Source organism: Chionomys nivalis, chromosome 20 (assembly GCF_950005125.1).
Source record: "Chionomys nivalis chromosome 20, mChiNiv1.1, whole genome shotgun sequence".
Lineage (NCBI taxonomy): Eukaryota > Metazoa > Chordata > Mammalia > Rodentia > Cricetidae > Chionomys > Chionomys nivalis.
In genome coordinates, this window is record NC_080105.1 from 24,361,731 (window position 1) to 24,383,688 (window position 21,958).

The 21,958-nt window shown below is 36.2% G+C and overlaps 1 protein-coding gene across 1 annotated transcript in view; it reads left to right on the forward strand.

Annotated features, from left to right (window-relative positions):
* Positions 1-19,075, forward strand: part of Wdr17 (WD repeat domain 17) — a 76,936-nt gene extending 57,861 nt beyond the window's left edge. The window contains 16 exon segments of the mRNA XM_057752843.1: positions 18-82; positions 1,368-1,500; positions 2,331-2,422; positions 3,553-3,652; positions 4,510-4,649; positions 6,832-6,852; positions 7,781-7,892; positions 11,353-11,406; positions 11,408-11,458; positions 11,461-11,497; positions 12,194-12,255; positions 12,257-12,297; positions 13,557-13,658; positions 15,943-16,041; positions 16,753-16,936; positions 18,909-19,075. Of these exon segments, the coding sequence (XP_057608826.1) occupies positions 18-82; positions 1,368-1,500; positions 2,331-2,422; positions 3,553-3,652; positions 4,510-4,649; positions 6,832-6,852; positions 7,781-7,892; positions 11,353-11,406; positions 11,408-11,458; positions 11,461-11,497; positions 12,194-12,255; positions 12,257-12,297; positions 13,557-13,658; positions 15,943-16,041; positions 16,753-16,936; positions 18,909-19,028 (1,413 nt within the window). The 3' untranslated portion in view covers positions 19,029-19,075.
* Positions 19,076-21,958: the final 2,883 nt, after the last annotated feature.

Sequence of the window (21,958 nt, forward strand, 5' to 3'; positions counted from 1 at the left end):
CTTGCTCAACTTTGTAGTGGGACAAAGCCTTGTCCATTGCACCTGGAGTATCCGTGAAATACTGGAGGAAGTTAATGCAGAGGTAAAGTGACAGTGTGTGTCCAAAGGGAGATCTTAGTGTTGTGTATTGACATAGAAAGAACATAGAAATATGACAGTAGTTCTTAACAGTCCGTATACCTATGTTATACTAAATAATAAAAGAATTTTGTATCTACCACTATAATAATCAGATAATTGCTTACAAATCATTTTGGTTTTATTATGTTTATCCTGAGATCTTAAGACTACAATAGGCCGATCCAGGGGCCTGTGACTGTAAATCACCACGTAATCCTTGTGTATTCATTGCATGGCTGCACAAGTCTCCGTACACACGCACCAAGTCCCCTTTAAAAGCAGGCTTTGCCCGTTCCTTGCTCTTCTCTTTTCTTTCTGAGGCGGGCCTCCACAGACCTCTCCTTCCTCCCTTCTCACCCTCCCATCAATAAACTGCCACGTGGGTTTCTCATACATTGTAGTTCATTCCCCTGCTCTAAACTACAACACAAAGTGCCAACAAAAATCTAGGCATACTTAAAATATGTAGCACATGAGATTGTTAGTTTTCTCAGAGCTTGTTAAATTGAAGATTTCCTTGGTATTTTCATAGCAATATAAAATAGATAATATTACTTCTTTAGTCCATATAAGAAAGTTGGACCACACTAGGATATTAATTTCTTTGAAAGAGTTGAAAGGTCAAAAGCTTTGGGCAGAAAAGAGAAAGCAAGATTAGAATAAGCTAAATAGGACAGGAGGAGCGATTGGAATACGGAAAAAAAATTAAAATATATCTTAAAATGTCAATACCTTATTTTTTCCTTCTGTTTCTTAAATGTGTCTCAGTTGATAGAGTGCTTGCCTAGAACACAAAGATTCCTGGAATCGATCCCTAGAACCTTATAAATTAAACATTTGGCACATGCCTGTAATCCAAGCACTCTGGACATAGAAGTCGTAAGAATATAATTCAGGTTTATCCTCAGATATATACTGTGTTCAAAACTAGACCCTTTCTCTAGTTAGATGGATAGGAAGGAAGGAAGGAAGGAAGGAAGGAAGGAAGGAAGGAAGGAAGGAAGGAAGGAAGGAAGGAAGGAAGGAAGGAAGGGAGAAGATAGACTAAAAGCATTCCAAGGGAAAATCAATCAAGCATTTTGTAGAGCTTTTATTCATATTCCTTACTATGTTTAAAATATGAACTTCAGTATTTATGAAACCTAGAAATTTTAGACATTTTTTAAAAAAATAAGTCTAATTGAGAAACCTTAAAACTAAGATTTCAATTGAATTTAGAGTAATAAAGATAGTTTTTATCTCTTTAGGAGAGCTGACCAATTAATTCAAGAAGAAAAGGACGATGTCATTCCATACTGCATAGCCACTGGTGATGTGAAAAAACTCGTCAATTTTTTTGTGTCCAGGGGTCAGCTTAAAGAAGCTCTGCTTGTTGCACAGGTATAATCACATAAGCTTGCCAGGTAAATACATTGTGGCTGGATATGGGGAGTAGAGAAAGTAGTGTTGATCAGGTTGCCTTCATGTGATGGACAAGCGCAGATGGCTTGCTGTAGTCAGGACACTTTCCCAGCCTTTTGCCCAAACATTTCAATCATGCTATCCTGGCGTGGTCACATTGGACTTATTCTAGACTATAGGCAAACAGTCGGATCTTTACCTGCAGCTGTCTCTGCTCTGATTGTCTCACTTAAAGGTTAAACAACCGTTTCTTCAATCAGTTAGTTGACATTTGATATTGGTACTCACAATGTAGTTAATATTGTCTCCTTTCTAAATTCTAAGGTTGTTTACAGAGCATGCTATAAACTGCAAGCACAGTTTAAGCATAATTTGTCCAAAACAATAGCTTGGGTCCAGAAGGTAGGCTCAAGGTCCAGAAGGTGGTGCTTTCCACACAAAGCCCTACAACCTGAGTTTGACTCCTGAAGCTCACTGACAGAGCCAATGTGATTGTTCTTGTCATCTGTACCCAAGTACTCTTACTGTGAAATGGGCAGCTGAGAAAAGATAACCAGCCAGAAGCCAGAATATGCAGTGCATTGTGGTGACAGAAACTAGAGAGACTGGGCATCAATGAAAGGTGGAAGGAAAAACCTGACACCTAAAGCGTTATTTTCTGCATGCCCATACACCTGTACACACAGATTCACACAAACACCCTCCCACTCCCACACACAGAAGGGTAAGTATATCATCTTTTAAAAAATAACCTGAAGTTGGATACCAGTAATTAACTAATGATTAATTAAACTCCAATTGAATTCTAGGCTGCCTGTGAAGGAAATATGCAACCCTTACATGTTTCTCCACCTGACGGAGCTTCATATTCTGATGATATGTACAAAGAAGATTTTAATGAGTGAGTGATGTGCCTTTGTTTCAGGTCATTATTTTATGGCTGTTTTCCCTTTAGAAGTTTTGAAATGAGGTCATTCAGCCTCTTTTTGTGGAGTGAGCACTGATCTCTAATGTCCAAATGCATTCCTTCCATTATCTAGCTCCATGACGACATCCATCCCTATGAAGGAAAAACTGGCAGGCAGGGAGATACAGCCTCTGCACGCTCAGCACTTCCAGGGGGAGAGCAATGGGACAGAGGAAGACATGTAGTAGAGGAGGAGTGGCTCTGCTTTAAAAAGCAGAATACCCAATATCCAAGATCTCTAGTAACCACATTTCCCAGTGTTAGTGCCTAGAATATGATTTATTCTTCTTTTAAAGAAGAAATCCTTGTAAAAAGTTATGGCTTAAAATTTGTAGACTTTCAACCTTTTCCTGAAATTGATTTGCTTATCTGTCTTTCCTATGATCTTTCTAATGGTTCCTATTATTTTCCAGGACAATACTGTACATTTTTTTAAGCTCCCCGCTATTTAGCAAACAATTGTGAAATGTTTATTTTTGTATGCAGCATTTTGTCTGCATGTTTGCCTGAAGACCAGAAGAGGGCACCAGGTCTCATTACAGATGGTCGTGAGCCACCATGTGGTTGCTGGGAAGTGCACTCGGAAATGAGCTCTTAACAGCTGGGCCATCTCTTCAGTCCCAACTGAAATGATAAACAAGTATTTTTTTTTTTGTGTATCTTAGCTGATTTTCTTTGCTTTCCTTCTTCTAAACTTGGCATGTTAAAGATAGGTACATGTCACATCGTTGATATTAACTAAAATTTTTTAAAATGTCATTTCAACCTTGATTATTCTAAAGTCAGCCTATAGCTGTTACAAATTATTCGATGCAGAATGGTAGACAACACAATCATGTCTTGACTCCCCAAGTCTTCCTGTGGGTACTTGTGGGAACCAAGACTGGGAAGAGCTTTATATCACACTTTCTTAAAGACTGATTTCTGACTTAAATCAGGGTTAAGTCTAAAGCAAGAATGTGAACTGAACTATTTGTTCTCTTAATTGCCTTAAAAGGACATTAATTTACATTTGTGATAGAATTACTAAGTTAATACCGATTACTATTTTTTTTTCTTTCTAGGATCCTACACAAAGTCATTAATGAACTGGCAAAATGGTATTTTCAGGATGGCCGAGCAGTGTTGGCTGCGTGCTGCCATCTTGCTGTAGATGATATTGAGGTACAATAGTTTAAAATGATACATATAGCTCAGAGGTTCTCAACCTGTGGGTCAGTGACCCCTTTGATGGGGCTAACTGACCTTTTTAAGGGGTTCACCTAAGACTATCAGAAAACAGGCTTTTACATTACAATTCAAAACAATAGCAAAATTACAATTATGAAGTAACAACGATATAATTTTATGGTTGGTAGTCACCGTAACATGAGGAACCATATTAAAGGGTCGCAGCATTAGGTAAGTTGAAAACCACTGATATGGCTCAGGTATATTATGGTGCTGAAAGGGGGGAAACCAGATGGCATCTGGTGTTGTATGCTTCCAAGTCTCACGATGAAATAGCACATGTACATACCATGCACTATGTGCTTTGTTTTATCTATTTTGCTTACCAGATAAATATTTGTAACAACATAAGCAATAATTTAGTATTGTTGCATAATCTAAAAGAAGCTTTTAAGTGTTCATGTTCTCTTCTAATGAAGACAGATGACATGTTCAAGATACTGGACAATATTGTAGGAGCAAAAGAGATTAGAATCATGGCTCATTGACACAAAACTTATCTAGAATTTATGAAGCCTTGGGTTCCATCACTAGCAATGCAAAAAAAATGAATTGTAACATTTTAAATTCTAAGTTGGAAAATAGCTGTATTTCTCACAGTCAGCTTTATTTTTCCCATATGAAAATCTGAATTATTATCACATAGGTGCTTTATGGAAATATTATGTTCAATATATCCAAGAAAATTAGTATATAGATTAATATTAATTTATCTGCTTATGAGCTTGGATGAAAATAACCGTTCCACCCAGCATCTATGCAACTGAAAGAACTGTTTTCTTACAAACAAGCTTGCTATGGCATACCTGATCCGTGGGAATGAACTAGAGCTGGCAGTCTCAGTGGGCACTGTCCTAGGAGAATCTGCAGCCCCAGCAACCCATTATGCCCTGCAGTTACTGGCCAGAAAATGCATGATGACTCCAATGTGGTAAGAAACTTCTAATTGAAACAGAGTAATTTTGCAATTATGGCATGCATTTTAGAAAATTATAAACAGATTTTAAGAAGATAATGTAAAGAATATATTATGTGTGGTTATATCTGTTTATATCTGTAATATCTATCTATGTGTGTGTGTGTGTGTGTGTGTGTGTGTATATATGATATTTGAGATATCATTGTGAAAGAAAGTGTGGCAGGAGAATTAAATCTATCGTGACTCTTTCAGAGGTAGCCCGGTTATAATTTTGTAATACTTCAAGTGATATAATATCATGAGACAACAAGTGTATGTTTTTTCACCATTGCTAGGGCCCCAATTCCCACTATTAAAAATTTTCACATCTACTCTATTCTTGTCCTATCTTTGTGATTTACTGTAAGGCTGAGAAACAAGATTGGTTTGTCTGAAATAAGAATGCAGTCCTTGTCCAAACTCTGTGCTTTCAAGAGGTTACATGGAAATCTGGATCTAAGTCATTCTTGTTCAGTTTATATCACCCTTTTCTTAGGTCAGACAGTCAGTCACTACATAGGCCCTTTTAGAAAATATAGGATGCTGTTGTTCAATGGGTAAGTCCTGACTAAAGGTGACTATAGAGATTGTTTGTTTGTTTGAGATTGGAAAGATGGCCTAGCCGTTAAAAGTACTTGCTGTTTTTACAGAGCACCCAAATTCAGTACCCATGTCAAACAGCTTACAAGCACCCCTAACTCCAGTTTAAGTGCCTCCTTTTGGTCCCTGTGGGCACCTGTACACATTGGTACACAACTTATATTCAAACACAAATACTCACCAAAAACTAAAATAATAAGTACAACTCTTCAGAATTTTACTTTATCTTTCTCCAAAAATACCTATGGGAAGTTTCTAAACAAGCTTTTAAATGAGGACTTTCATTTCTTCCTAGTTCACACTTCATGTGAACAAACTGGTAAGATTTGGTGATGACCATAAGTATCAAAGCTTCTGCTGCTAATGATGATGAGGAGGAGGAGGATTGGATGATTATGATGGGATGATTCAGGCCCAGCTAACATGTTTGAACTTCTTACTGGGTACCAAGCAATAGTTTAAATAGTTTACATGCCATGAACTACACTGTTCTGTGAAGCAGACACTGATTTGATAGAGGACTCAATGAATCATGATCGGAAGTAAGAGCTAGATAAAAGGCTTGTGCCCTTAACAACCAGAATATATCACTGTCTCATTGAAAAGAAGCTTTCTACTTTTTTCTTTTCCTTTTTTTCTTCACCTTGGATAGTAAACTAAGGAGATCATCATTACTCAGAGTTTACTCAAGTCTTAATGTGATTTAAGAGCACTCTCCACTACCAAAATATAGTGGTACCTGTGATAGACTCAAATGTCTCCAACACCACTGTGCGCTGAGAGTTCCAAATGACCCCATCCCTGTCAAAAGCCTGCAACAATCCACCATGTAGAAAAAGTTTGAAATCTAACACAAATCATTTCTTTACAAATATGGCTGACATTTAATTCACATTATGATATCTAATCTGAATTAAGTGTTTTTAAAAGATGATATATACAGGTAACATTAGATTGAATGAACAGTTGTATTAATAAGTTTAGTCTTATATATATATATTGTAACAACAAAGAAGAAGAAGGCATAGATTTAAGTGAGGGAAAGGGTACATGGGAGGTTTGGATGGAAGCAATCGTACAAATGATGTAATTCTGGTTTCAAAAAGTAAAAATATGTTATATATTTGAAGAAAGAAAAAAGTAAAGATAAAATGGTTGCTAATTGCTAAATTAGTAATTGTTTTATTGAGGTGTTAGGAACTTTTTTACTGAGCTGATATCTGTCATACTTTCTTCTAACAAAGATCAAACTTCCATTCCCTGGTGACCCCCCACCAGGTGTTCTTCCTTTTCATAATCTGACACCAGAAACCAGAATAAGGTTCAAATTCTGGAAACTATCATGCTTAGTATAATAATTTTCATAAATAATGCATGCATAGCTATTTGAATTCTACAGATTAAAGATCAATAAAATTTAATTATTTGGTTTAAGGTAGCTAGTTATAATTTCATAAATCAAATCAGTTTGTGTATTTTACATTTACCAATGCAGTTTTGTTTGCCTCCTGGTAGTTATGTTTTCTGATATTCATATTCAATATCTTCTCTCCAGCTTCCCATCAGTTGCATACAGGTACTGTTTTAGTTTTGTTCATATTAGCATGTTATTTTAAAAATTCACACAATTTTAAGTATTTAAGACTAGCTTAATACTATTTGGTTTTATAATATTCCAATTTGTATATGTAATATATATACATATATATATAACCTAGTCATAGAACAATAAGAATATTTTTATAGCTTAAATACATGATTTTGCAATTAAAAGTTATATAGAAAAGCACTTGTGTTTGTGTGTGTGCATGTGTGTGTATGCCATTCTTAAAAGTTAAATATCCTCTTGAGCCACTGGAAATTTGGTGTTTCATTAACTATAATACATGAAACAAAAAATTCCTTGCTTACTGCTTTGAGACAAACTTCTCAAAGGAAATATCATGATGTTAAGTCCATATCATTTTGTCCTTTTAAGAAATTTATTACACTAGTAGAAATCTTTTAAAATAACTTAAAACTATTTTCTTCCTTTAATTTCCTTATAACCCTTAAAAAGCATGCAGAACAACAGAAGTTAAAGAGTTAAGATTTCTATTTTCCTGGCATCAGAGCATAGGCTACTAGAACTTCCATTGTTGACAGGAATGATAAAGAGGGGAAATGAGTTAGCTTTCTCTTTATTTAATGATTTTCTCCAAAATCCTATTACAACGCTGTAGTCTGGTAGAGAATTCTTCTCTAATAATAAAATGAAGTGCTATAGATTGAGAATTTAGTTTATTCAAATTTGGCATTTTGAAAACTTTTGATAATGCATTCATCCTTCATAGTGTTTTCTGTAATCTATATTTGAGACAGTTTGCTATAAATAATGAAATAAACATTATGTAGATAGATAAGCAAGGCTGGTATATTGTATGAGTCTCCTTTTGTTGAAACACTTGTGGATCTATTTTGGGATCATTTCCTCAATGGAGCTTTCTCCTTTGTTACACAAACAGGAACTTGGCAGCTGATCTTCTCCTGATGACTCCTGATAACGAAGTACAGTTAGTAAAACTGTGTGCCTTCTACCCAGGGTGCAATGAAGAGATAAATGATCTTCACAAGAAGGTAGCTGATGATATATTAATGAATCTAGTCTGGAATGAAATGCTATGAATTTAGTAATTTTTGGTACAAATAGAAATTCATGTCAAAAATTAAATAATGACATGGTCACTTTGGGATACCTATTAACTTAATAACCAAAAACAATAACCAAAAGAAAGAACATTTATTGACTTCTATTCATGGTTTGGAATAAATATACATATAATTTGGGTGGATATATACATATATATATTACATATATATAATACAAAGAAAGAAAACTCACAGAAGTAAAGAATCTGCCCAAATTAATTAAAGATGGATTGAGAATCTCAACTCCAAAATGTCTAACTAATCCATAGTCCTTTCTACTGTACCATTTTGTATCTGAAGGTGTGTTTACAAGTTAAGACCATATTTTAACATCTTTGTGTGTGTGTGTGTTCACACACATACACATCAGGGGGTCACAGGACAATGTCAGATGCTTTCCTCTATTGCTCCCACCTTTTTGTTTTTAGGAACACATTCATGGGACATAGGTCTCACTGGTTGTCTAGACCATTTGACCAGTGAACTCCAGGAACCTTCCTTTCCCCACCTCTTCAGTGCTAATGTTAAAAACAAGACTGATTTGCTGGGCTTTCCTATAGGTCCTGGAGAGCCAAACTCAGGACCTCATGACTACAAGCCATGTGCTTTATTGACTGAGCTATCACACCACCCTATTAATAGCTTTTCTTTAAAAAAAAATCAATAAATTTCATACATAGTATTCAAATGTGATTTAAAAAAAATATTGATTCAAAGACTGCTGGAATCTTAATTACCAATATTACATAAAAAAGAGCAAAAGTATTTAATAGAAGAGATTATTTATACAGATTAGAGTATGTTTTCTTTATTTAAAAAATCATGAGACTGATTTTAATATTGTAAGTATATGCCTATAAAGAACATGTGTTGGTTTCATTTTGAAAATAGCCAGTAACGTGCATATTGCTGGAACACATAAGAAGCTACTTTTATTTATTTGTTTGTTTGTTTGAAACAGGGTCTTGGGTCTCACTATAAAACATATTGCATGAATGTATGTATGTATGTATACACACACACATATATATGCATTAGAATTAAGTCATAGCAACTTCCACACCCACCACCTCAAATATTTATTAGTATCTGACGTAAAAACACCTAAAATCCTTTCCTCAAAGTGTTTTGAAAGATACCCTACTGTTAAATGCAATCACCTTGCTATGCAGCAGAACAGAACTTAAAAAACTCCTCTTGTCTGTGATTCTGAGCTGTAGAGATCATGATTAGCATCTCCCTGTCTTGCTGGAATAATAGAGGCAAGAGCAGCCTCAGCTAATGTTCATTACACATGCTAAAGGATATGATCAGAGTCTTTAATCAGAATTTATTATTTGTTCTTCAGACAACCAGTGATTGTAAAGTTGTTAATAAATCTGAAAAATGTCTAAGGTGATAATAAAAACCAAAGTAACAGTATTACTCTATTTGAGAAATTTAATGATAGTACATTAAATTTGGGACTAATCTTGTACTCTAGATTCTGAAATTTCAGTGACAATTACTTCTTATTATTTTTAAGCCTTATTTTTAACTCAGGTATAATATCTACCCTTTTAAAGTTTTTAGTGAGTTATAATAATGATGGAAATGCAATAGTATCAGCCAAATATAATATATATATATTAGTGATTGTTTATATATGGCTTATATAAACCCTATGTATGACTTATATATTTATATAAAAATATTCCATAAATATATATATGAAATATATATATGTATATACACACACATATACTTCTTAACAAGGCTTATTGTGATTTTTTTTTGAGAGGAGGAGGAGAAGGAGATACCTAAGCTATTTAGTTTACTTAGCTTTTAAGCAACAAGAAATGTGAAACTATAGTAACTACATTAATATGTCTATTATGTTGCTTAGGAGTAAGCTTTAGCATTCTTTAAGTTTGATTAAAATGTAATTACATCATTTCCCCTCTCATAACCATCCCATGTATGCCTCCTTCACAAATGCACAGCTTCCTCTCCTTTAACCACTGTCATTCCTTATACATACAGAGAAATGAACGCATAAACACAACCTGCGTAGACTGCCCAATGTGGCCTACATGTATATACATTTCAAAGTAGCCCCGTATTAAATAACCAGCCTATGTCTGATCCCTGGGAAGGACTAATTCTCCCTCTCTTGGCAGTTATTAATTGTGTGTACTTCTTTATCTAGGGGTAGGGCCCTGGGAAAATTTCCCCACCTATATTGGCATAACAGTTGTCGCTGGAATTGTTTGGCTCTTGTTTAGCAATATTGTTGAGATTGAATGGATTTCAATTTCATTTTGTACAATATATTTTACATACATTTAAAAAATGAATATAAGTGGTAATTAATTCTATTCAAATAGTGAAAGTGAAACATGTTGATTGAGAGACCATAATTTCCATTTCCACAGAAAGGTCTGTGTTTAATATTAAGGTACATTATTTTTTCCTTTGGTAATGATGAAATTTTGGGGACCCAAACTTTCCACTCTGTGTGCATTTTAAACTGTAATGTTTTTAGACGTTAAATACATTTAGTGTCCTTAGAAATAGGGGTTGTTTGGCCTCGAAGACTAAATTCAATTCTAGTGCAAAGGAATATGTGATAGTGTGGTGTTGTACTTGTTACATTTAATGTAGCTTTGACAATGTCTGTATTATATGTTTACTCTAAAATGGATGACTTCAGATGGGGGCTTATACTGCTCACTTTTGTGAAACTGCAGTGGTGAATATTAACTACAGCATTCTGATCTGTTGTAAAAGGGCCACTTGTTCATCCCGGCTGCCCAGAACCAAAATCACCACACAGAAACTGTATTAATTAAATCACTGCTTGGCCCATTAGCTCTTACTTCTTATTGGCTAAATCTTACATCTTAATTTAACCCATTTCTAGTAATCTATGTATTGCCACATGGCTGTGGCTTACCAGCAAGATTCTGACCGATGTCTGTCCTCTAGCAGGGCTACATGGCTTTTCTTTGACTCTGCCTCCTTTCTCCCAGCATTCAATTTAGTTTTCTTTGCCTAGCCTCTGTTCTACCCTATCAGGCCAAGCCAATTTTCCTTTATTAACCAATGATATTCACAGCATACAGAGGGGAATCCCACATCACTGATCAGAAAAAATTTAGGTTCTATATCTTTATTAGGCATTTGTGGTGAAAAGCCATTAATTTTGTTCTCCTGCATTCTTTTGTCTCAAAAGTATCTCCATAAATAATTTCATTTATAAACAATTTAATTTTAAATATATTTTGGGGCAATTTTAAAAGTGAAACAAACAGAGCTTATTGTGGCAATAATGAATGTTTTTCTCCTATAGGTTTTTAATCCTACAAAATCTTAGTAACATTTGTCCTTTCAATAAATTATTTCGTAGTGCAATCTACCTCCAGTAGAAGAATGTATTCTCTTAGCTGAAAAGGCCCATGCCAGACGGCAATGTATTTGAAACCATAAAGTATTATTTACTAAGCCAGGAAACCTGAAAAAAGCTCTTCCTATTGGTATTGACTTTGTCCAAAGGTAAGTTTTCTAATTGGCGTTTGATTTTTAGGTCTATTTTTTTCATGATATTTTTCACTGATTGATAATCAGCCTGATAATCAAGCCACTAGTCACCCATTACATTTCACAAGGAGAGAGATTGCTGACATAAAAATACGGTATCTATCCTGATTTTATGGTATGGGAGGACCTAGAGGACCAGAGAAAGGAATAATATTTTCTCTACAAAACTACAGAATTAGAATTTATAGTAATATATTATTTATATTTTAATAAACAAAGCTTGCCTGAAGATCACAGAGTAAATCAGTCCACTGGTCAGCCTTACAGACAGGCAGTAGTAATACACATGTTTTAATCACAGTAGCTACACTACTGTGATTTGTGCTTGTCCATAGAAACGGGGCAAGCACACACCTTTAATCCCAGCCCTAGAGAGGAATATAAAATAGGAGGAGACAGCTCAGGGACACAGTCTCATTCTGAGGTTTCTAAGAGGCAGAATCGCCATTTTTGGACTGATGTAAAGGTAAGAGCCAGTGGCTGAACTGTTTTGTTTTTCTGACCTTCAGGTTGAGCCTCAATTTCTGTCTCTCAGTTTTTATTCGTGCTACAAGGGACAGATAAGAGCTGATTATATAATTTTAAAAATTGGATGAATAAGACTTAATTACTATAATTAAAATGTATTTCATTTGGTTTTATTTTAACAGGATATATCAGCAGCTCAGACTGGTCTGTGGATACTGTCTACCCTGTGCTTGACCTATTGAGTTTTCATTCGTACTGAAAAATTACTCTTACATACGTGCACTGAGTAAAGTACTTTCGTTCCAGACATAAAAAAACAAATCAGTATAATATTTTAAATGGGCACTGATGTGTTTTGGTGTTCAAATCAAGAAATAGAATCAGCTTAAGTAGCTGAGGTTTTAGGGACAAATGATGCTTTTTGTTATCACCGTTGTTGTTATTACAACAATAACAAGACAGGACAATATCGTGAACTTGAAATGAATACTTATTATTAACAATAGCTAGTATGTGTATACTTGATGTATGTGAACGTGTGTGTAGTTTCATTTATACGTAATTGTTCCAAGAAGGGCTAATTGAAAAACATTTTGATGGTTGTCCAGCATGGAGTTCTTATGAAACTAAAGTTCATATTTATTCAATATCTATTGTATGTAAACCAGCATACTAAACCTAAAAGAGAGAGATACAGTGCTAGAAAACAGAAAATGACAACATCCTCAAACTCAAGGACCACCTAGGAATTTCTTTCATATATAACTGAAGTCCTCAGAGATTTGAGGATAATTTGTAAGAGAGACTTTCAATGAAACATTTTTGGGAAACTGTCAAGTTAACCCCACAACCCTATGGTAAATGAAACTGATTTTGCTGGTTCTTTCCTATGGTGGACATAATGGGCCATTAAGTTCCTAAATCTGATAAAAGGGAATTACTTAGAGATAAATGACATGAAGAGAGAGAGAGGCAGGAGAGGGCCTCAGCGTGGCATATCAACTAGAACAATAGGGCACTTGCTTTGTTTTGAGGACTCTAGTTCAGGTACCAGCATAAAAAAACACAAAATTGTTAAACACATAAAATAAGCAGATAAGAAACTAAATGCTGTTTAAAGATACTTGTTTTAAATTATAATTTATTTCATAGCATTTATTTTGGAATAAGAATTCTGGATTAATTTTTATCTAATGAATAAATCATTTTCTCCAATTTTACAGAATTTCCTAAATATATTTTTTGTAGTTTCTGTTTTTTTTTAATTTAATTTCTTTTTTATTTATGAATGCTCTGTTTGCATGTGCACCTGCGCGCCTGGAGAGGGCATTAGATTCCATTATAGATGGCTGCGAGCCACCATGTGGTAGCTGGGAATTGAGCTGAACCTCTGGAAGAGCAGCTACTGAACCATCTCATCAATCCCCAATTGTATTTTATCAGTATCATTTGTCAGAATATAAACAGATGTGTTTGAATGATGCAAGAGAGTAGTGCCCTATGCTTCAAATTGTAAAAGTTAAAAATAAATATATTCTCTTTCAGTGCTCGAAATGAATTACTCATTTTATGTGGTTACATTGGTGCCTTACTGGCTATCAGGAGACAGTATCAAAGCATTGTTCCAGCTCTTTATGAGTACACAAGGTAAAAATAAAACTATTTTGTAGAGAAATCCTTTGTACTAAGGTACATAGCCTCTAAGTAGATCACAGGAACTGAATGCATTCTACTGTTCTCTTACGTTCACTTGTTCTCTTGGTGTGTGCTCTCGGATTTGTTGATGTCTGCCTATCAGGACGCTTCGCCGAGAGGTGTCCCAGAACTCATAAAACGGCCCACCAATTCCATCAAAGACCTGTATCTTTCTTACTTTTTCTACTCTGAAACTCTTAGCCTCTTTCCTTCTCTGTGAATTTCCCAAGGTTACAAGAGCCATGCTAGCCTCTATACGTCGTGTCTGCAATCTAGGGAGAACACAGAGGCAGGAGAAGTGGATTTAAAAGAGTGTCTGCAGGCCAGACTTCTTCATTTTTTTCTAGAAAGTCTCCCATCCATATTCATGCCTGCATTTCACTTCCATCACTGCAAAACACCACTGTGAAACTGTAGTAAGCCATATATATTAGTTCCCAATCTCAAGTAAAGGACATTTTTAAGAAGCAATTAAGCAAGTATTTTACATTCATTATAGATTGGATTTTATAACCCTGCCAGCCATACATTCTCTAATAGATTGCTAAACTTCAGTCACTGTCCATTAGACTTAAAACTTCCTTCATTCAAAAATAAAATTCAAGGCTGAAACAAGGCTTCTTCATCTCTAATCCATCCCACTGCTTAACAAGACACATCTCATTGTATGAGTGTGATTTGAGGAGTGAGCAAATTCACAGTGTATTTCCAGAGATTAATTTACAAGTCTGTCAACTTGCTAAATGGTATAGTATGTAACCTTTTGATTTTTGATGCTTAGAATCTAGGGGAACATGTTTTTCTGAGTTCTTTTTACAGAAGGTAGGAGATTGTGAGGGAAATAGAAAATTTTCTTATTCCTAATAACTCTGTTGAAGAAGCAGCCACTACTACCTAGTATAAGCTAAGTAATAAGGTAGCCTAAGGCCATCAGGATGCTCAAAGAGAATTTGTTTAAGTCCAGGCAACAAACCAAATGTCAAACCAACTTTCAACCTTAAAATATAGGATCAATAGGGGGTTTCATTGACATTGAAATCATGCTGAATCATGATATGTGTGACTTCACTGATGACAAGGGAGAGAAAAACATCTCTTAAATTAGTATTAATAATAAAAAGATGGAAGTAGGGAGTGGTGGCTCACATCTGCAATCTCATCATAGGAAGCTGAGGTCAAAGGATTCCCACTGGTACAAAGCCTGCCCGGGCTACATGGAGAGTTCCACATAAGCCTGCATACAGAATGAGGCTGCCTCGGAAATTGGGAATCAAACAAAGAATAAAAGCAAAAGATATTATGTGCAAGGCAAGAAAAATGTCATAGAATATGTCTAGGTAATGGAAAACATGATGATTAAGAAAGAGAATTTTAAGAAGTCTCAGTTACAGATCACTTGTTATGATGATTGTTATGTCCTGAAGCCCGGGTTTATTTTCATGCTACACTAAATCTCTAATTCCCCATCGTCTTGTCAGTTTCATTTCCACTTCTTTTCTTCCCTGCTTCCCTGCCCCCTAAACACTCGTATCTTCACACTTCTCTCTGTGTGCTATTGTTTGTTCTACAGAAGGTTCATTTGCAAAATATGTGTGTGTGCATATGTGCATGTGTGTATCTGTGTGTGCATGTGATGGGGGTGGACTATTCATGTCTACTCTAAGGCATACATCAGGAGGCAGAGGAAAACCCTGTGGAGCTGATTCTTTCCACCTTTACGTGGATCCTATGACTCAAACTCAGGTTGCCAGGCTTGCACAGTTAGCACCGAAACCTTGTTTCTGAGCTTTACCTGATGTGTGAGTCTGGGGGTCTACACCACACTCCAACCTTAAACTTAGCGTGTTTTCAAGTAAAACAAGCTTCTCAAATTGAGTCCTTTTCCTTTTCTAATAGTGCATTTATATTCCTGTTACCCAGAACTAAGTCAAGGTTCTGATTAGCTGTTCTATCTCCCTTCAACATTGCTTGTCTTGTCTCACCATGCTCCATAGACTATGCATAATTAGCTGCAATCACTCTTCCAGCCATGTTTCTTGAGCATTTTAGACTTACCAGGGACTTAAGTGATAAACATATAAGTGAACATATATGTGCCTATATATACATAATTGTATGTGCATACACACTGTTGAACAATTGATACAGATAAAATTTCAGCTATTAAAGTTCATTTGTTTTGTCTGATGTTTTGCTGTTATGCCAGATTGCCAGATGCCTTTTTTTTATGTTTCAGCCAGCTATTAAAACGCCGAGTGGTATCGGTACCTTTAAAAATAGAACATCTCTCTGAGGAATTGACTGCGTGGAGAGCTTGCACACAGTCTGCCAACCAGTGAGTGAATACAATATAGCATTCAAATGCAGAAGGAATTTAGTGTTACAGACAAAAGTGTTGGGATGTGCATGTTTATTTTTAAATCAATTTTAGGAAAATAATTTGTCAATTTTTAAGCATATATTTAATAGTAATTTATTTAGCAACAGTTTATTGCCTATATAGAAACAAAGCTTTTTTAAAAATATACTTTATATCTTAAAACAAGTAAGCCAGTGAGATAATCAACAATTATACATGATTTTGTCACAGAAGATTAGGATGTTAATCCCTGCCTTTCTTTAGTTGTTTTTCAATAACTTAAATTATTTGTCTCTATCTATAAAGGATAATGAACTAATTAGAACATAAAGATTCTTTCTCTGTCCAGCCAGGCAGTTTTCAAATCACAACACAGAAACTCATTATTAATTATGAAAGCTCAGTTGATAGGTTGGGCTTAGTTTCTAGCTCTTATAACTTATATTAGCCCATTTCTATTAATCTATGTGCTGCCCCAAGGCTCGTTTACCTCATCTGTGTACTGTTCATCCTGCTTTCCTGCTTCTTTCATGTCTCCTGGCATCCTCTGTACCTAAAAATTCTGCCTAGCTCTTGACCATTTAGTTTTTTATTAAACCAATCAAAGTGACACATCTTCAAAGTGAACAAAAGTATATTATTTCACAACATTAAAAAATGAAATATGAACATTTGTTTAAAACATAGATCGTCGGAAGAGTCTCCATGTACACCCCCTTCTGATTCACAACGAACCATTTATGAAACTTTATTAAAGAGACTGAAAGAAGAGCCACTCAAGGGAATTGTTGGACCAGATTATGTGACTGGGTCAAACCTTCCAAGCCATTCAGACATTCATATCTCTTGTCTTACTGGACTGAAAATTCAGGTACAGACTAATATCAGACATCAACTTTATATTTCTATTATGTGTTTTACATGTTATCCTCAAACAGATAAGCTCAGTAAACTTGGCAAATGTATAGATTTCAGTATTAAAATATTGCCCTTTGTGCTTCCGTGATAATATAGGTTTGTCTCTTTTCCCTTAAGATAAACCCCAGAGGTGTGATCACTGAGCTATTATCACTGAAGCAATTGTGTAATGCATGCATTTAGCTACAGTTTATTGCCTATATAGAAACAAAGCTTTTTCAAAAATATACCTTATATCTTAAAACAAGTAAGCCAGTGAGATAATTGACAATTACACTTGATTTTGTCACAGAAGATTGTATTTTACTTTCTAGTCTCCATTTGTGTTGCATAAGCACAATAAAATAAAACCAATAGATATATATGACTGATCTTACATTATTTTACTGAACTTTAACAAAATTAAAGTTTACTGTGACTCATCACGGAGGAGGACTGATTTCAGAAGAGCATTCTTTAGCATATAGACAAATGAATGATGCACAGTGCTTAGAGCGCTGAGGGGAACGCAAGGAGATTGTTGTAAGAGCAGTCTTCATTATCTTAGTGTAGAAGTCCCTGAGCAGGGAACAAAGCCAAATTCTGCAAAGTGAATTATCACAATCTGTCACAGTGTGTTCCAGTTGCTGGGGTTATACACATTAATGGGCATGTCCTTATAGTCCTGATGAAATAGTTAAATCATGTTCATTGTCATGACATGGCAGGCCAATGAGTGATCCAGATACTCAAAATAAGTGGAATAGCCACCCATTAATCCAATCCCTGCCTATAGCTTAGTTCACCAATTGTAAGCCAGACTCTTGAGAACACACCAATAATCTCCAAAAGCATGGGACACACGACTTTGTACACTGGCATTACTCACTTGTGTTTAGAGATTTAAAAAAAAAATACAGCGAACCCAGTAACTTACCAGTAAATCTGATTTTTTTTCTTTACACAGGACCACACCCACAATAGGATATACAAATTATCCCAGTGCATATATAACTAATATAGAATAAGTAATACCTTTCTAGAGGATTTTTAACTTGAAATTAATATGTTTGTGTTTTATGCATCTCAAGTACTTACTAATGTAAAGTTAACTAATGATTAACTTTTCCAACTCTAAAAATAATTTGCAAACCATAAAACAGGTATTTACTATTATAACCAGAACTTGATAGATCAAAAAAACTAAAATTGTACTATCTTATGATTTATTTATTTATTTTTACACTATGCTTTTCCTCCTCGGAGCAGAGTGAGACAGATTGAAAGACTTTTCAGGATGTACTAAACTACAAATAGTCTCTCAAGTCATGAGACAGAGTATAATTTTAAACCACACACATGTAGAGCCATAGCCCCCTTTTCTTCTGTAGAGAGGGATGCAAGCTTCTGGCTTCAGTCACTTCCCAGCCATGCTGCTATCAGCTACATTAACTAACACAATCAAGTATATACAAGTCTGTTATTGACAGTGGGCTTTCATAACTTAACTTTGGGGCAGTTAATAAACTAACAGCACTTATTGTCATTTGTAGTACTGTTATATACAAAGAGTTAAAGGTGTAGCGTTAATTTATATTAATGGGGGGCTGGAGAGATGGCTCAGAGGTTAAGAGCACTGGCTGCTCTTCCAGATGTCCTGAGTTCAATTCCCAGCAACCACATGGTGGCTCACAACCATCTGTAATGAGATCTGGCGCCCTCTTCTGGCGTGCGGGCATACATCGAGGCAGAATGTTGTATACATAATAAATAAATAAATCTTTAAAAAAAATTTATATTAATGGCTGTTGGAGCAGTCATCAGAAAATGGAGGTACATGAGTGAAGTGTTTGAAGGTGTTTCTACAGCTAGTGGTGAATGCCTCTAAATTTCAAGCCACTGCTGCAAATGTCCAGTCTCATCTTCTCTTTCTCAACTCTGCACAGGGGCCTGTGTATTTCCTGGAAGATGGGAAATCCACTGTTTCTTTGAACGACGCTCTGATGTGGGCAAAGGTGAATCCATTCTCACCGTTAGGAACTGGAATACGACTCAATCCATTTTGACTGCAGATTGTTTTTCTCTGTAATTAGTAGTTTTTGTAAAAAAGAAATTTGGGGTATTTATCACCTTCATTTTGGTTGTTGAAGAATAATATGTTGGGAGGTGGGTTGGTGGTTGGAAGATATGGAGGAATAATATTAAATTTTATTGATTTCGAAAATAAAATATTTGTATAATTCCAAAGGAAAAAATACATATCTCATTGATAAATGATATTATTTTTACAACTACAGGGACATTTTAATTGACTTCAGGCCTGTAGGGCCGGCTTCTTCTACAAGACAGATACTTCTCCCTGATGCTCAGGCAAAGCTCTTACAGATATCCAAAAGTCCTTTCATGTTGGGTTTTAATCTCTTCACCACTTCTTCCAACCTCTCTTCTTCCACCCCAGCTCTTCTGGTCTTCTTAAAGCCATCACGCAGGGTCACCACACCCCCTGCACCCATACCCAAACTTCCCCAGAGGGCTTTGTGAACCCCTCTTCCTTTAATCCATACCAAGTTTGAAATAGTCATCTTGAGGAAGACTGGCAGGCAGATTTCACACATATGCCTCCTAACAACAACAACAAAAAATAACTTCTTACTATGGTAGACACTTTCTCAGGATGGGTAGGAGCTTTCCCTACTATTGCTGAGCCTACAGAAATGGCATGTTTCCACCTCATGAAGATTCTGCTTATATTTAAACTTCTATCCAGTCAGATAATGGTCTGGCATTCCTTCTTCTAAGTCATCACCCTGTTAGTGTCAAGAGCTCTGGCATCTTCGTATTCCGTATCACTCTAGATCCTCGGGAAAGGTAGAGAGCTAATGTACTTATTAAAACTCATTGACCAAAATTGCCTTCTGAACTTGACCTTCCTTGCGCTCAACTCATACCTGTAAGCCTAACTCACATTCAGGACAGGCCCCAGTCCTCTTCCCTCAGCCCATTTGAGTTCGTTAATGTACTGCCATTCTAGTCTTCTAGGAAATTTACCTCCTCTGGAACCAGGCACACTCTATCACTATTTCCCTTCACTTAGTCTCTTAAGACACCTTCTCAGTGGACATGCTGCTTGGGTCCACACTCAGCTGACCCGTCATCCATACCACCCTACCACAGAAGTGGGTTTCCTTGACAGCCTCTCCTCCACAGACTTTCCCACATCAGGGCATCCTCACCACCCCAACAGTGGCTAAGCTCCAGGGAGTCTTGACTTGGACCCATCTATTATAGCTCAAACAGGCCCCTGATCCCTCCTCTAAGATAAGTACTCCTGTCAGCAGATGGGGTCACTAAAGCTAAGAATCTCTTGCCTGGTTCCTATAATGGCTATCTATGATGGTTGTCAACTTGGACCACATCTGTAATGAACTAAAACACACGTGGTTGGATGTACTTTTGAGGGGTTTTCTTAATTAAATGCTTTGAAATGGGAAGACCCATTTTTAATCCCAATTGACAATCTGTAAGCCTAATAAATCCCCTATCTATCTATCTATCTATCTATCTATCTATCTATCTATCTATCTATCATCTATCTATCTATCTTTAGCTATCTACCTACCTACCTATCTATTGATTGATAGATAGATCTATCGATCTATCATCTGTATTCATTCTATCAGTTCTGCTCCTCTGGAGAATACTGACTAGCCTCCTGTCCTTGAGAACACCCAAAATGGACTCTTTCTTCCCTCTTTTGCTGGGAATTTTCTCTGTCATCCTGATCTCTCAGGCATGGTGACTGGCATGGAAATTTCAAATATACTCTGCCCAAACTACATTCATCTTTAATGCCACCTTCTGTCCCATCCCTGGTTGCAACTCAGAGAGCCAGCTGATCTTTGACTCTCATGCAACCTGCTCTCAGATCTGTGCTATCTTTCCCACCTGCACGAGCCATCAAAGACCCCTGCCTCCACATTTCACAATAACCCCAAATACTTTGTTTTCCTTATGATCAAGCAGACAAGGACTGTCTGGATGACTGTTCCTGGATGTAGAAATTCTTACTCTGAGCCAGGGTGAGGCATGCAGCCACAACAGCTTCACTTCCAACTTGCACATGGTCTGGCTGTTTTCACCATCCCAGGCCCTGAAGTCAAAAGGTAGACTGACAGGGATTACAAGAGCTATTCATGTCAGTGCAAGAGAAGCTGTCCCAGCTCACAGAGGGACAGTCCTTAAAGGAGGCCTCTTCCACCCCTACTGACACTGCAGGAAAGGCCATTAACAATCATAATCTAACCTAAACTCGGAATTTTACAATTGTAAACTTTTCAACCCTGCCTCATGGACAACCATCTCTGTAACTGGAGATGAGATTCTGTCCTGCCCCATTCCACAGCTGCTTCCCAAATTACTATACAAGAGACTTATTATATATTATTTATAATATATAAATTATATATATATATTAATTATAAATGTTTGGCTGGTAGCTCAATTTTATTACTAACCAGCTTTTATTCTTAAATTAATCCATAATTCTTATCTATGTTTAGCCACGTGGCTTGGTAACTGGTCTGGGTGCAGCATTCTCATCTTGCTTCCTCTACTCCTGACCCTGCCCTTTCTCTTCACAGAATTCTCTTCGCCTGCTTGCCCACCTATACTTCCTGCTTGGCTACTGACCAATCAGTGTTTTATTAAGTAATTTGAGTGACAAATCTTGACAGTGTTTAAGAGCATTGTCCCCCAGAAGATCTTAAACAACTTTCCTTCAGTAGAGACATGCGGTCCCTCAACACGTTTTCTCTCTACCCTCTTGCTACAGGCTCTTGTGGTGCCATCCTCCTCTCCAAGGTAACCCTGACATCTACTCTATTTACTCCTGAGTTCATCTGCTCATAAGGCTAGCTCAGTTTCAAAACCCTTACTATCCCCAGAGGGACCCTCTTCTGGTGTCACTCTAAGCTCTATAAATGCAGAGATGCATCTA